The following is a 16,774-nucleotide window of genomic DNA, read 5'->3' on the forward strand; positions in this document are numbered from 1 at the left end:
GGGCCGGCCGGCAGGTGAGTGAGGGCGGCCTGGGCCGCGTTTGTGCCGTGCTCGTGTGGATGCGGCTCGTTCCTAGCGCGGTTCGGGAGACGAGAGCCGAACTGACTTCATCCGCTCCTTTCCGTGCCGCGGTGACATCGCCTGGCCAAGTCGAAGGGAGGAAGCAGAGCCGTGGGGCTGGCAGCAGGAACTGGAGTTCATTTCAGATGTCAGTATTTGCGGAGTGTGTATAGCAGCGCTTCTGTTTGTGTTCGCTTGAGAGCAAAGCAAACTGATTGCGTGTGAGAGAACGCGGGTAGCGTGCAGGTGCTTCCCCGCTGGCTGGGGGAATGGCCGCTTCCTTTATTCCGGGGCTGCCGATGGACGGGCATCCATCCGGCTGTGCTGCCGAGGCCCCTGGAGAAAAGCCAGTTGTCCTGGCCCTCCGCAGGGCGAAGTGCACCGGCAGAGCTGTGCCGTTGGTGTGAGCTCGCTCCCCGGAGAGCATTTTTCCTTCCTTTTTCTTTTTTTTGTTGTTCTCTTCGAAGGGAAGGGATTCTGACTTTCAAACGTGGTTTGTTTGAACAAGGTTGCGGTGCAAAGTAGTGTTTTCTTTCATTCGGGGCTACAGATTGCTTTTTAGATTGCTTTTGAACAGAAGCTGCCTGTGCATAATGCAGAGGATACAAAGGTGGATGGAAATGCTTCCTGGATTTTTTACGTAGCTCTTCAGGAACAAATGCAGTATATCCAAGGCAGCTGGGGGCACAGACAGCTCTTCCTACTGATGAACGTGGTCATTCTGAATGCTCATTATTGTCGTGACACCCGGCCTTCCTACAGGAATTCTTTGTGTGCCCCAGTGCTCTGATGCAGTCAGTTGTGCTCCAGCTTGTGAGGGGATGCATCTGGAACAGCTCAAGTGATTACATCTCCTTTTCTGCTGCGGATTATTGTCCTTGGAGCAAGCTTGGCAGGAGAGGACATGTTTCCATCCTGGTGCTGCTGTAGTTTACAGCCCTGTGTGCTTATGTAACATAAGCTGACACTTATTTCAACTGAACTTTGCACATTTCCAATTGGAGTGTCAAAAAGGAGAGCAGGTGACCGCCTCTCCCAGCTCAGTCTGCCTGCAACCGAGTGTCAGAACGTGTTAGTTGTGTGTTAGTTGTACATTAGTTGTACGCTGGGCAGCAGCAAGCTTTTGTTAGATGCTAATTGTGGTTTAAGATGCTTTGTCCCCTTGCCCCTCCCTGCCTTACTGCAGCAGGTTACCACTCTTACACTGAGCACAGTAGAACAAAGCATGCTCAGGCTTCAGTTGCCGTGTGTCACTGCCTGATTAGTGAGAACCCTCCTTCATGTGAGAGCCTGGGCTTTGAGCTGTGCATTGCTTTCTGCTGTCCCCACCACAAATGTTAACTTATGATGTAAAAAACATCTCCTTAAATCACTGCAGTGGAAATACGCTGAAGTCTCAGCAGAATTTAATGTAACTTGAATACCTCCACAGCCACAAACACTTCTGCCTTACTCGGTTGCTCTGTCTGTGTGTCCAGATGGCACTGCTGCTACCATCAGCCACAGTGCTGCATTTGAGGAATGCATTTGCTCTGTGCTTTCTGCTGCTACATGCTTGAGCTGGGCCAGGGGATGCTGAGGTACAGAATCTTCCATTAGAAGTTATTTGACAACTTGGATACGCTTCAGCAGTGCAAACTGGATCTATTTTAGTATTCCTTATGTAAGTCATGCTGCTTGACAGATAGTATCAATGTGGAGTTACCAGTGTAAACAGCTATGAAGGGAAGATACAAGCTGAGTTGCATTAAGCAAGAACTTGCTCTTGCATAATCACTGCTTGCATTTAAAAGCACAGAAGTGCCCTGGGCTTGCAGCTTTACATGCACTGCTTGTGAGGCTGGGACTGGCAGTAGCAGTTTTGGAAGCTGAACTATTCTGGGTGAAATTCAGCGTAGAGCAGTGATGTTTTTCATGATGTTTTTTGAGATTGGGGTGAGAATTTCCTTTTCCCCTCTCCCCCTTTTCTCCTTTTCTTGTGTGTGGGACAGGCATTTGCAGAAATGCTGTTTATTTTGCCCCCATCTGCCCTTGGCCAGTGGCACTGGGGAAGTTACATTTTCTGGCTCGTAGAGCAGCGTGCTGTGTTGTATTATAATAAACAGCATAGGGACCTTTCTGACAGATGTGACTAATGCTTTCCTCTGCTCGTGTTTCTGGGTCTGACCTGAAGGCTCATATAACTGAAGTAATCCAGATGAGTTCTTTTAATTGATACACTTCTTTAGAAGAATTCTTGGTGTGAGCTGAGATAAAGCTCTTGGTTGTGTTCTTGAGAAAGGTATATGTGAAGTATCCTTGAGAGAACTGAACTTTTTATTGCAGTACAAGCTGGGTAATCCTAACTGTTTCTGTTGCAGGTCGGGAGTTCATTATCCCTTCGCTGGCACACAGGTTCATAGCAGAGATGGTGGATTTCTTCATTCTGTTCTTTATAAAGGCAACCATAGTTTTAAGTATTATGCACCTCAGTGGGATAAAGTAAGTAGAACAGTATAAAGGTTTTTTGTATACAACTTTAAGGTCTTTGTGCTCTTTGAGGTATCATGATGCATGTGTGCTGTGGTTATGCATCTGATGTCTCTTTCTTAACTGGCCCCACTATAGGATAACTTCCTTTTAAATATTTCCTGATCTGGAGTCAGCTGATGGCAGGGGGAAGAATTTTGGAGTAATTCTGTAGGCTCACAAACTTGTTACTAAGGATTAATTAGACTGACCTGCAGTGTATGATTTTGAGGGACTTAGCAAGAATTTTTTTAAATGCTTTTAAAAAAAATCTCTGTGGGAAATCTTTTTTTTAAAAAAAAAGGTTTCTATTTCAGATCATGTCAAATATGTATCAACAGGAAGGTTGCTAGGAACGTTGCCATGCTGCAGGCTTTACTGTGCATAAGCTGGAGGGAAAGATGGAGTAAGCATCATATGCATCAACTATGCACCAGAATTTAAGTCTTCACATTTTTATACTTGATGTATTTGGGTTTTTTTTTTAGTGATTAATTACCTCAAAGGCTTTCTCCTTCTGCAACAGTTTTTATTCCATAGCTGATTCAGTTCCTCCACTTCGATATATTCAAATATTTCAGTCTCATGAGGAGATGGAGGCTTAGTATGGTCCATACACTTACATTTCAGAACTGAAGCTCTCTGCTAAAACAGCCTTCCAAATGTTGACTGGATGTAAAGTGATACTACAGAGATAACATCTTTTGGATAGGTTGAACTGCTGCTTGAAAGGTGTATGGACGAGGCTTAAATCCAAAACAACAAATGTTAGTGTAAATTATCAGTGTTTGTTGTTCAAATAAGCAGGCAAATAAAATGCCAACCTCTCAGTTCTGTTCAGTTGCCAAAGCCTCCAACTCTAACCTGGCAGCTTGTATTTCTAGCTTGGTTTTGTAGGCCGAAAATGATACAGAAGGTACAGGAAAGCTGGAGAACAGTTATGTGTATTGCTTCTGCAAAAATGGTGGTGGAGATTGAAAGAGAATCTTTTTCTTTTTGAACTAATGTACAGTATATTGAATATTACTGCTCTTGCAAGAGCCACAGAATTGCTTACAAGCAGCTTCAGAAAAACATTTGGTTGTTTCTTCCTGGTGAGCTGTGTGCTGGAGGCCAGGCTGAGCTGTCATGAAAAAGCACGTCCTCGCTGAAGACAAACACTTCGGGCCAACATTGCACTGAAGGGAAAAGCAGATTGTGCCACACTATCATTTTCTCAGTTCCTTATGTTTTTTGATCCTGAACAGAGAGGAGAGCAAGTAGTGCACGTACGGGTTGTTTTCAGGTGGGACCACACCTATTTAAATAGAAATTATAATCTAGATAGGTCACTGAAAAGTCGCCTTCCAAGTACACATTGCAAGTGTGCCTATTCCACGTATCAGATGTCATATCTGTGGTTTGACTTGTGAAAATGCACAGCTGATTCCAGACTGCTGCTTTGCATAGCTTCGTTAGGGGAAATGGCTCAAAGTTTCAACTGCTTGGTGAAAGCATTTTGAAACCGCTGAGAAGACAAACCCTGGTCATGCAAAGAAGTGTCCTTTGCTTGCTTACTGACTTGCAAATTCTGCCTTACAAGAGAACAACGCTTTGGGTTCCCATCTCCCTCACTCACCTTTTAATGAAGATACTTGCATCCTGTATTTAGTTAGATGATTGTGGAATCCCCTGTGTATCTCTCAAGAATGAGTTTTCCTAACAATTCTGCAGCTCATTACATAGGCCATCCTTCTGCAAACGTGGTAACAATGAGTTTTTTCATAATGAAAAACCAAACAGCAACTCGGAAGGAAACCTACCAGTGTTAGGAATTTTAGTGGATGGCTTAATATCATAGAAGCTGAAGAGCTATTATTCTTTTTTAATAACAGAATTGAAGAAGTGAATTCTAGTATTAGAAGGGACAAATGAGTTTTGGCTTTTGTGTAGTGTTGTGGTGATGTTGTTTTTTTAAAGTTATCTTATTTTCCACAGAGACATCTCTAAATTTGCTATGCATTACATAATAGAAGAAATAGATGAAGATACATCCATGGAAGATTTGCAGAAAATGATGGTAGTAGCTCTCATCTACAGGTTATTAGTCTGCTTCTACGAGGTAACTACTCCTATATCGGAACTTCTGTAATTCATACGTGGCAGTTCTCGAATAAACAAACAAAGCAAATGTATCATCAGTGGCCAGTGACATAAATCCTTCTTACTTTGAGATCTGTGAAGCTACGTGACTTTCAGTTGAAAGCTAAGTTTGCCATAGCAGTGAACTACAGTGTGTTGTGTGGAATTGAAACAACTTTTCTTTTTGCAGATAATCTGTATTTGGGGAGCAGGCGGAGCGACCCCAGGGAAGTTCTTGCTTGGACTGCGAGTTGTGACGTGTGATACTTCTGTACTCATCGCACCCAGTCGTGTGTTAGTCATTCCATCTTCTAATGTCAGTATGACAACGTAAGTATTTCATGCTAATGGTATGGAAGGTGTGCAATTTGGAATGCACCATTTTTTTTATTGCTGGCCTTTGCCGGAATTGGATTGCCAAGAGATTCTTTCAATATAACAATTACTCAGTTGTGAATATTTTCCAGTTCAGGTGGTAAAATAAGCTCTAAACTCTGGAGGTTGTGGGTTTGGGGAAAGCAGGAAAGTGACAATAAGGCACTGAATACTTTTATTCTCTTTTCAGGTCTACAATAAGAGCTTTGATCAAGAATTTTTCTATCGCTTCATTTTTTCCTGCATTCATTACGCTGCTGTTCTTTCAGCACAACAGAACAGCCTACGATATCGTAGCAGGAACTATTGTGGTAAGAAGAAATGGAATCAGATGATAGCAAAAGATGACAGACTCCCAGACTGTTTTTGAAAACCGTTCCCAAATGAACAAAGACCTACCCGAAACTGACATTGAGATGACCGTCCGAATCTTAAGCCCAAATTAAAGCAGAATGACTCTGAAGCTAAAGGAGATGGGTTGCTCCAGAGCGGTGCTGGCAGCTACCTTCAAAGTACTGGAGTTCTCACCAATGCCAAAGAATTTTGAGAGAAATGATATGTATTAACTGTAACTTGAAAATAAGCGACTCTGTTAGTAACTGCAGAACAGTGCAGTTCTGTTTGTCATCCTGGGGGGGAAAGCAGATACTGAGAAATACTCCACCTCTAAAGAAGTGTTTTTCCTACAGTTTTGGGTATTGGCGGTAACTAACTAGAAAATGTTGTTTTCCAAGCAGTTGCCTGAGTTGTGTTGTTGCAGATTCTTTGAGGGGAAGGGAACTGCAGTGTTGGAGAGTAAGGCACATTCACTGAGTTACAGTGACAGATGTGTAGAAAGAAAAGTGTTTATCCCTGCCCTTATTACTGCTTCACAGATCATATTCCCTCACCTCTTAAAAGTATTTTATCTGAATATTGATGGTGACAAGTTTTTTTGCATGATTATCTTAAGTATTGTCATTTATTTAACGTGTCAAAGCTAATGAGGTGAAATGGTAGCTGCTTTTTCTCTGGGAAGGGCATTTTACACTGCAGTGTTAGTGAATTGCCATGTATATAATTTTGGAGCTGTGAACAGCACACATCATTTGCTTCTCTCTGGAGTGAAAGCATTTGTCTATTTCTTGCATATAATATCAAGCAAAACAGCTGACTGAGTTTCCAGGAGCATGCAGAAACTATTAACTGAAACACGTGCTATGGGTGTAAGTCAACAGAAGTACAAATACTACTTGTTTTCACTTTATATTCTGGCTAACTGTTGGTATATTCAGAATAACTTAAATACTGAATAAAAAAGCCTAATATTTTGCATGATTATACAGAGCTTTGATTTTGGTCTTATGGCATTAGTATCTTGGAAAGGGCTATCTACAACAATGTTATGTTTTATTAAAATTTGAAGAAGAGTTTAGAATTCTCCCAGAGCAGTTTTGGTCTCTTCTTCTCTGAGGCACATCTGCTGCTCTGGTGCTGAAATTCTTACCCTTTCTTCCCTTCTGGAGGTAGACAACAGAAGTATTTGTGTGAGCTCCTCTTTTCTCTTCAGGTGAAACAGCTTAAAAGCAGTAACATGTTAATATTCTGCATTAGTTTAGTTTGACAAGGGCTGCTATTTTGTTTATGAAGAGAACTTTTTGCATATACGTTCTGATCTTTATTTGCCATCTGCTGACAACGGCATTTTCTCCTCACTGAACTTTCTAGAACTTTCCAGAATGAAGTCGCTACCTTTTTGGATGATGACTTTCAGATTCTTTGCTATAAGCAATCGGTTGTCTTAGCTAGAAACCCCATTTCCAGATGCATCATCAGAAAATGTACCTGTACCCAAATATGAAGAACAGCACTGCTGATTTGAGTGTTAGAAGTTCAGGAGGGGCTGTCCAACCTGACAGAAGCTGAAGTTGTTAGAACTGACAAAAGTCATTCTGGGTTGGGTGTTGTCTATTTATGTTTTCACCATGAATACAGATAGAATTTTTGGTCTAGTTCCTGTAGTGGTGATCCAGAAACTGGGATTCAGGATGGAGGCAGGTAGAACCATAGCTGGATAAAATTGCAGTGTTAAAGCTTCAGATTTTTCTTAGCCTGGAGAAAAATACTACCCTGTCCAGACAGGCAAAGAAAAAATTACAATTCAGAAAAGCCAAAGCTGGCCAGGGAAAAACAAATGTCCAGTTGCCCTGACAAGTGCCTGTTAATTTTTTCGGTTTGTTTGGCAGGTAAAAGGACTGAGGAAAACTGAGTGGCATTTCTCTGATTTAGAGACCTGGAAATATCTAACTGCATATAATCTGCCCACAGCAGTAAGATGTGACCACCTGAATAACAGCTTAGCTCCGTGCTTTTCACATCCAGTTGCTAAACGCTTTTTCTGTGTACAGAAATCAATTCTGCACATACTGCGAGACTGACAAAAGTGAAAGTTGGCCTTTGTCCTCCTGTGAAGTGTAGCTCACAGTTGGAAAAGTTTCAGAACATGGGCATGGATGGCTGTAGAAATGCAAAGCAGCAGTGAATGGCAAAAGTGCTGCCAAGTAACCACTAACGTATCTGAAATTATTTATATCAACTCTAAGCTAGGTGGGCCTTACAGGCTTTTCTCCCTTAACAATATGAGAGGGAAGTGATGCTTTCACTGTTTGCTGCAGGAAATGACAGGATCTCAACCATAAACTAAATGCTACAGCTTACCAAAAGCTCAGGCCTTTGTTTGGAGTTAAAACTGCCAGACAATATTTCATATTTTTATTGATGGCATTTATCCCATGGTTTAACATGTTAATTATACTGTAATAAACATGGCTTTAATATTAAACTTTTCCTTATTATCCAAAGTCACCACAGTCCATTTCAGTAAATATAAAAATATATACTTAATACTTTGTACAATACTGGTTTTTGGTCCAAACAAAAATGGATCAGAAAAGCCAATAAACTTACTTTAAGAATTCCCAATTTTAAAGATTTTCTAAATGGATTTAGGCAACTTTGAATAATGGGATTTACATAATAAAATCTGAGACAATACTAAACAAAAATGGCCGTAACACACAAAATTAAAATTTCCATTTCACAGATCTGTTATGCCAAAAAAGTACATAGAGAAACAAAACGGTATTTACACGTTTCATAATAAAATAACAAAGGCGAGACAGGTGATAAAGGGCTGTAAGAATGAAAATATAGAAATAGCATATAATTATTAAATGGAGAACTACAGATCTAACAAGTCCTTAGCATGAATCATCCTGTAATCAGTCTTCCTCTATCAGAAAATTTTAGTGCACAATACACCCAAACTCACTCACTTCACACATACACCGGCACAAACTCAGCATAGAAATCATTCGTTACCAACATTCTCTACTCTATACAGAACCCCTCACTGGTATAATTACAATTCGGAGGCGTCAGTAAACGCAGATGAGCGCACATAGTGGTGCAGATGAAGAGGTATTGTACAAGCCATTCACTGTGCGGGCTATACTCATCTCTATAGCCGAACCATGCCGAGTCAGTGAAAGAAGTAACTTGCTGGATTCTAAAATAGTTTTGCTTGAGAACGGCCCTGTTGCCAACTCTACTTGTTACAAAAAAACTAAACGAGGGAGGGAAGGAAAGGGCGGCAGAGTTCTATATTCCTTTAGGCAGATCTGACTTCAGCTAACCCAGCACGAGGTACGATCCCAACAACTGAACAATGCAGGGCAGCAGCTGCTCTCAAAGTTGCTTTACCAATCGGGCGATTACTTTCTACGTCTAACTGCAGTCTTTATCTTCCGACCAGAAACTGAAGATCCAGAGGCAGAGAAAATATTTTTTCCATTAGTCCTATCAAAAGAAATGAGTAGTGCAGAGTTTAGGACAGTATAGTTGACAATTCAGTAGCAGCACTGAGCAGATATTCCAGAACAACTGTTGGATCATCTGGCTCTCTAGTTAGCAGCTGGCAACAAACAGTGTATGACAAACAGGAAGAGACTTCCAGAAACCAAAAGCAATTAAATCTCTCATTCAGCAGGTAAGCAGCACGCAGTGGCTAAATGCAGACCTTATTTTTCAAGAACATTTCACATGGGTGCGTGATATTTCTGAGAACTAGGCTGCTCTAAAGCTAGCGTTGCTTCCTTAGCTGCTCACGCTAACAGAGCAAGGAAAGATGCCACGCTCAGACATAAATTCCAAGGTTCATCTGAGCACCTCACAATTTAACATCAGTAGAGGCTGCACACAGTCCACTGACACTACCAAAAGCTCAAGTGAAATTCTGATATGGTCTCTTACCCCACTGTAAATGTAGGAGGCTGGCTGAATGAAAATCCTGAAGAGCCAGAAGGCTGTACCGGTGCTGCTGGTGCAGGAGGATTTGCACCAAAAGTAAATACTTCTGGGTTACTTGTAAAGTTGAAATTAGAAGTACTACTTCCAAACTGGAATACAGGACCTAAGAAGGATGGTGTAGAAGCAGAAGGGAATAAGAAAATGAAATTTGAGTTCATCTTTACAGCAAAATCCTCACCGTCCTCCCACTACCTCTATCAAACATTGCTCAAGATGGCAAAGCTTGGGGTGGGAGGAAGGTTTACCAGAAATGCTAAATTACCACAGGAACAACACTTAGAAAACTTCATTTGCTTCAGTAGAGAATCATAAAGAGATTCTAAGTAAGACTGCTGGCACACTGCTAACGAACTGTTTCCTGCTATCTGTATTGCCATTAATTTATGCCTGCATGCACTGAAATATATTAATGAAGTCTCAAATTGCAGCACTGAATTATCTAGATTTACCATTTAAACAAACTCTGTTGTGTAACTGTAGTCTAAAAAATAACATTAACCATTCCTACAATCAAAGTAAGACAGACAAACCACGTGGATTTTTCTCTTTAAACTCCTACTTCATTCATTAAAGAATGAAAGAACAACTAACATGGTGTGCCAACTAATTACTGATTAATACAAATGCAGGCTGCTTTCAACACAGAGTATTTTTAATAAAACATCTGAGAAGAAAAGAGGCTTTTCTTTTTTAACTGGCCCTAACCCTTTTCTGTATCCAATGCTATGTTATCAAATACAAGTGTTTTACCTATGAATGTGTTTAATTGAAAAATAATTATTACTGTGGAACAGGTCTTACGCTTAAATTGCAAGTATCATTCTTGCCAGCATATTTCAGAAAAAGAACTTCAAATGAAGCTTTCACCCATACATGTCTAGTACTAGCAACATATCTCACACAAGAAAGCCTCCAATCCAAGTAAGTTGGCAAAAAAACCCCTAAGAAGTACTCTGTAACAAATCCAAAAACAACTGTGCAGTGCTTCTAGCCTATTGGTGAAGCTAGTGTACCTCCAGCACATCTCCGGCAGTCAGGAATCAGATGCACATTACTTAACCCTGCGCCCGCCCCTTTAATGGAGGTTAATTCTTACAGTTGAGTATGTGCAAAAGGCAGAAGTCATATCTCACTCACTAAAATTCAGATGCACTTCATGGATACCAACCAGAGACCAGAAAGGAAGAGGATGGTCAACACTCACCAGCACTGGAGGTGCTGGAGCCAAAACTCGGTTGTTGGCTCGACTGCTGTCCAAACACAGGGGGCTGAGTGCTGCTTGTCGCAGAGCCGAAGGCAGGAGGTGCAGGCTGAGGGCCAGCTGAAAACAGCGTTGTTGACAGGGATCCAAAGCTGGGAGCATTTGGCTGGCCGGAGCCCTGGCTCTGACCAAATGCTGGTAGCTGACCGGCACCAAATGCCGGGCCAGCAGCAGGCGCTGAAGACCCAGACCCAAAGACAAATGAAGAGGACGACCCTCAGGGAAAAGAAGAGAGATTTCAGTATGTGCTGGGTTGTTTTGTTTGTTACAGAGCTTTGTGTTTGCAGCTGGGTAGGTAAGACAACAAACAGTACCTCCTTCATAATAGGAATTATACCTTTTCTTGTAAGTAAGATGAAAAACAGCGTGCTTACAAGAGTCAGTCAACATACACCTCAAACACTGGTCGTCTAGACTCAAATTACTGTTAGCCATTCATGTTCTAGAAACAGACTCCCACAAATAGCACATGCTGATTTGTGTTTACTAAGAGTTATTTATATCACAGCTAAAGAATAGTCATTCATTTATTTTTAATATTTTAATCATTCAAAATACAGCTCCTGATCTATTAGAATCAGGAGAACGCAAATCTTTCCCCCTGTAAGCAACTGCACCCCTTCCTCATCCAAATGTTTACAATTATCCATTTCTGGAGACCAAATCAGGCTTGCAGGGACCCAACTCAGCTACCAGAATAATTCCGTCCCTTCATGTAACAGAAAACAAGCTCATTCAATCAACTGCTTCGGTTCTGCATGGCCAGCAGAAATAATGAGAAGAAAATACATGACTGAACAGTGACTTCAAACACACGCACTGCTGCTGAGCAAAAAGAGACATTCCAAATAGCACTATTAATCTGTTGCAATTTAAGCAGACGTCGTGCAACAAAAAAATATCCATCTCTGCAACACAACTCGGAACGGCTGTTTTTCCAAGAAGGAAAACAGAAATTAAGACAGACTAAAAGGTATTTAAATACTTTTATGAAGATTTTTTGATAGCTTCATTTACTAACAAAAAGATGCTGGAAGTCCTGACTTGCTAGTGGCTTAGACTGATCTGCTTATTGCTGTAACTTAGGACTGTTCTCTCTCTGTTTCTGATATACAAGAATAACAGATTTAATTCCCATGAGTGACAAGTTTAAGGAAACTGATCAGAATAGTTGTAGCTTCCTTACAGGTTCAATTTTACTGCCAACAATTTTTGGGCTAGCAGAAATACAGATTATTTGGAAGCTTTAGCCTTGTGCTGTAACTGCTAAATTCATGCTGGACTTCAGTGAGCTAATGCATATAGAACATAGGGAAAAAAAAAAAAAAAATCCAGATTCTTGTTTCTGTGTTCAGGTAACCAAGAAAAAGAAAGACTGGCTATAATGCTCACTAGAAGTCACTCTTTACAAAGCAGCAGTTGCATATATCAATACTGTGTTTGTAATATACACTTGTGAAGGATGGTCATTACAAATCTTGATGTTATTTAGAATGCTTGAGAGTTTTAAGTATGGGAGGGAAAAACCTGCAGTTGTAACTGACTTTTAACCTTCAGCACTGGATTGATACTGAGAAGAGGGAAATTCATTCTCACGACGACAAGTTCCTATGCAAATGAAAGCCAGCAAAGGATTGTCCACTGCACAGAATAACAGCACAGCCAGTTGATTCCTAAACTGTATTTCCCAGACTGCCTGAAAACCTGAGCCCCAAGTGTTAGCAATGTTTACATATTGTTGAATGTAAATAGTCACTACTTTTCTCTCTTTCCATACGTTTTGCCTGCACGTTCTCCATGAAACACTATTTCCCTGCTCCACTTATCTATTTTGTGATCTAATAGCAAAAACTAAAGCACCTGCTGAAACGTACCTGTTGAACTCGACGTGGCCGTGGCTCCAAAGGTAAAGCCAGAACTTGCTGCACTGCTACTGCTGGCTCCTGACCCGAAGACAAACGGAGCAACTGCTGCACCAGTGGTGGAAGATGTGGTTGCTGGTTTGCTTTCTTGAGAGAAGCCAAATGACTGAGATGCTGTAGATTCTGCAGAATTGCCAAAAGCAGTGCTGCTCACAGTGTTGCTGGCTTGCCCAAACACAAAGGGAGTGGGAACCGGTGCAGGGTTGGAGGAAGAGGTGACGCTGCCAAACACGCTGCTGCTGTTGGCTGAAGTGGTGGGTGCAGCTGTGCTGGAGGAACTGGAGCTCAAAAAGCTGAAGGATGGCTTTGCTGCTCCTTGATCTGCGAGGGAGAACAGAACACAAAACGCTGCAAAACGCCAAAGTGCGTGCAACAGAGACCCTGTTCCAAAGGCTGTACAAGGAGAAACCCTGGATGATGCCTCAACTACTATGTAGCTACTGTGGATTACTTAAGAGCCAGATCTAATACACTGATTGCTGCCATTCACAATTAATGGAACTGGAGAACTGTGAAGAATGATGACACCGCCACAGTTCTAGGCTTTAGCAGTGATAGACACAAGCACTGGCTATAATAATCAGAACCAGATTTAACCAGTACATCTCTTCAAACAAAAATATTTTTCAGATGCTCACAGAAGAACAACATCAATTACCTGCAACACTTCTATAGTTTGTTAAATGGGACACAGAAAAAAAAACAACAGAAAAACAAAAAACAATGGAACACTTTCTTTTGTATCCTCTCCTGAAATGAGGGCCCTGGGCCTACAGCCCTAAAGCCAGCTAAGCTGATCATCCTGCAGCCTCGCTCTTAGGCTTAAGCTCACTGCACTTCAGTACTTTCAAGACCTGCTTTTGGGAGCCATGGAGAACAGCCCTCTGTTACAGAACTGTCACAAAGTACTGAGTACAATTTTAAAGTTATTTTTGAAAGTATATAATTATTCAGCTTTCCCTAAGCTTCTGCTCTCTCATTATTACACCTAACCCTGTTCTTCATTTCCCACTGCCGTTTTTTCCAGCAGTTATGGACCCTTTTCTTCTATGCCACTTGTAAGGAACTCTCTGCCATGTTGAAGAAGGCTTGTTAAAGTCTCCTTTTTACACAAGGGGTTTTGTCACATTCCCATGACTAAATCAAACTCCAGAACTTCAACTGGAAGAGAAAGAAAGCCAGAACAATACAACCACCTCCCCTCCACCAAATCCCACAATCCCTAATCTGCTCAGTAGCAGCTCAATCGTAAGAATACAAAGATTAAAAATCACCATAACCCTATGCACTGCTTTTATTCCCTCTGTTCTTTTCTTTATTACTTCCAAAGTTAGCAGAAGTTAGTAACGAACTCTTTTCTCTAGACCATGGTTGATAAGTCATACAAAATGGAATTATAATCAGAATTTTTCTACACAGTAATATGTCACTAAAATCTTTCAGTCCAGTCTTTCAGAAGATAGAAGATACACAAAACTGTGCAGTATCTATTTAGTGACTTCCATACCTTTGTGGCAGTAAAATTGCAGCACTACACCCGGCAGCACAGCTGCAAGTACACATGCATGAGACACCTACCTTCTCACCTCTCCCTTCACTATAAAAACCATAGCATGAGGCCTCTGTCACCACACTAAAGACCTTACCAGCAGTGATGCTGCTAGCACAGAAATCACACAAAACATCTGTGCTCACGTGAGATGCAATACAAGTTCCTTAAGGTGCAACGATTTTTTCTTTTCTTGTACAAACCTAGTCTTAAAACTCACTGAAATTGAAATAGGAATTGCTACTAATTGTCTCTACATCAACAACTGGAACAGAAATTACACTGCATACAGTATTTAAGCTTTTTCTAAAGCTCCGTTCCATGAACCTATCAGCTCCTACAGATTTTGTAACTTATGACTTCAGAGGTACTATTTGAGGGACTCAGACAATTGAAGACAAAAGATATTCTGCTTACCTGAAGTACTGGCTTGGGCCCCAAATGAAAAAGCTGGCTTTGCCTGCTCAGTTTCCTTCTCTGATGGTTTAACAAAGCTGAAGTTGAACATAGGTTTTGCTGTGCTTTCTTCTTTGGTATGCTCAGACTGCCCGACAGAAAAGACAGGTTGTGCCTTTGACTCTTCATTGTCAGCTTTCTTCCCAAACACTAACGGAGCAGCGGAACTGACAGAATCCTGTTTCTCTTCTGTCCTTCCCGAAACAAACTGCGAGGCAGGTGCCGACTCCACGTTACCAAAAGAGAAGCCTCCCTTTGTGGAAGGAGTTTCATCCTTTCTCTCATCTGGTTTCTTAAATGCAAAAGAAGCTGACGCAACTTCATTTTCTGCCACAGTTCCAAAAGTGAAGCCAGCGACTGCGGTTTTATTCTCATTGGTAGTTATGGAAGAAGTAGAACTTGAACCAAAACTGAAACCTCCCAATACTGGTTGTTGCTCTTTCTTTTCCTGCTGTCCCACGCTTGCTGTCCCAAACTGAAATGTTAAAGGAGCTGGACTATTTGTAGACGGAAGGCCAAAGGTAAAATTGTTACTTTTATCTTCCTTTTTATTCTCTTCTGATTTAGAGTCCGAGGATGAAACTCCAAATTTAAAGTTCCCTGAACTGCTAGGAAACTTGAATCCCCCAGACGCAGTGTTGGAAGATGCAGATTCAGATGCAATGCCAAACTTGAAGCCCCCTTGTTCTCCAAATTTAAAACTTCCTGTGGTACTCGATGTTTGAGAATCAGAGGATGATGACTGAACACCAAATGTAAATGATGGCAATGCAGCATTTGTGGACACAGCAGAAGCATCAAAACCTGCAGAAGTAAGAAATAACGTTTACTTTGTAATCTATGGTACATCAGTGGCACATGAAGGCTACTTAGCTGGGGTTCTAGTCCCAAACTTCCTAATCAAAACAGTAAAAAACAAAAACAAAAACAAAAAACAATCCAAAATCAAAACAGAAAACAAAGTTCCCTCACACTTGTCTCTAAATAAACCTTTTCACAATGGTATTTTTCTGTCTGCTGCTTGGTTTTCAGACGTGTACTGGTATTAGATGTAATACACATAACATTATTACACTTTTTGTCTAAACTGCAAACGAACATCATGTAAGAACAAGCATGTTGTTAAAAAAGGCTTTTCTCTAAAAAGCATGCATTTATTCTTGGGAAAATGTGTGGAAACATACACGTGACCTTATCTAGACAATATTCCTAAAGGAAAAAATGAACAAATTTGCCATAGCTCTAAGGAAAAAAAATAACTGAACTTAAAAAAAGTCTAAGCAAAACAAATTGCAGAATGCGAAATCCTCCTTTTAATCATTAAGTATTACCTTTGAACTCTGCTTTGGTGCCTGGCTTTGCACTTTCACAGGCTACGCACTTTGTGGCCTCCGGTTTGTTTCGGACCTCACAATCCCAGCTTCCTTCAGGCTTCTTGAATTTGTCTAAATCCAGAAGTTCTCCAGAAGGAGCAGCAAATGCAGACGCACTGCTGCTGGTCACAGGCACTGGACTCCCTAGGAGATAAGCAGTAATTAAACACTCTGCTTGACTTATGAAGCGAATGACAAGTTTTTTAAGAACCTCTCAAATGCTCTCGAGTTTACAAATCAGACAAGTGTAACAGTGAAACATCAAACAACAGCTATTCATACAACAACACAGCCCACGTCAGATGTAATTCATGGATATTCTTATCAACTAAACTTACGAAAATAATTTCTGCTGACACAAGTAACCCGTAGTCAACGTTAGTACACACAAATTGATGATGAGTGTAAAGTGATGTGAAGCTAAGAATTTATCAGATTTATCTATCTCCAAATTCCAAAATCAGACATGTTGGAAACTATACCATCATGAAACAAACAAACAAACAAAAAAAAAACAGAAAGGAACCCAAAGCTTCCAGACACGCAGCTCTGTTCAGCACACAAACTGCACTGTCGTCAAGAGCAGCAGAAACCTCCATAAAAGAGGCCTGAAAGCCATTGCTTTCCTTCCGATTTTTCTCCCCTGCAAAGGAATAGTTGATGCTACAGCAGAAAACTTGTAGCTCCGTAAGCATGAGGATTGAAGCAGCCACCCAGAAGGCACAAAAGCATTATGTTGACATCTTCACTCCAACTGTTTTAAATCACTGAGGGTAGCTTTTAAGAGAGTACAAAAAAAAAA

The 16,774-nt window shown here is 41.0% G+C and overlaps 2 protein-coding genes across 3 annotated transcripts in view; one reads left to right on the plus strand and one right to left on the minus strand.

Annotated features, from left to right (window-relative positions):
* Nucleotides 1-6: 6 nt before the first annotated feature.
* Nucleotides 7-6,386, plus strand: FAM8A1 (family with sequence similarity 8 member A1). Its single transcript, XM_010708450.3, has 5 exons — nucleotides 7-14; nucleotides 2,421-2,541; nucleotides 4,546-4,669; nucleotides 4,880-5,019; nucleotides 5,255-6,386. Exons 2-5 carry the CDS (start codon nucleotides 2,468-2,470, stop codon nucleotides 5,397-5,399), a joined length of 483 nt encoding a protein of 160 aa, XP_010706752.2. The 5' UTR covers nucleotides 7-14; nucleotides 2,421-2,467; the 3' UTR covers nucleotides 5,400-6,386.
* A 1,859-nt stretch (nucleotides 6,387-8,245) lies between these two features.
* The window catches only part of NUP153 (nucleoporin 153), a 45,932-nt gene continuing 37,403 nt past the window's right edge, over nucleotides 8,246-16,774 (minus strand). For both annotated transcript variants that reach the window (XM_010708337.3, XM_010708335.3), the window contains exons 17-22: nucleotides 15,931-16,116; nucleotides 14,561-15,403; nucleotides 12,547-12,915; nucleotides 10,616-10,888; nucleotides 9,355-9,514; nucleotides 8,246-8,901 (exon numbers count right to left, since the gene is read on the minus strand). In XM_010708337.3, coding sequence (XP_010706639.1) covers nucleotides 8,817-8,901; nucleotides 9,355-9,514; nucleotides 10,616-10,888; nucleotides 12,547-12,915; nucleotides 14,561-15,403; nucleotides 15,931-16,116 — 1,916 coding nt within the window. In that variant the 3' untranslated portion in view covers nucleotides 8,246-8,816. The remainder of the gene's footprint in view (nucleotides 8,902-9,354; nucleotides 9,515-10,615; nucleotides 10,889-12,546; nucleotides 12,916-14,560; nucleotides 15,404-15,930; nucleotides 16,117-16,774) is intronic.

The sequence above is a fragment of the Meleagris gallopavo genome, chromosome 3 (genome assembly GCF_000146605.3).
Source record: "Meleagris gallopavo isolate NT-WF06-2002-E0010 breed Aviagen turkey brand Nicholas breeding stock chromosome 3, Turkey_5.1, whole genome shotgun sequence".
Classification (NCBI taxonomy): Eukaryota; Metazoa; Chordata; class Aves; order Galliformes; family Phasianidae; genus Meleagris; species Meleagris gallopavo.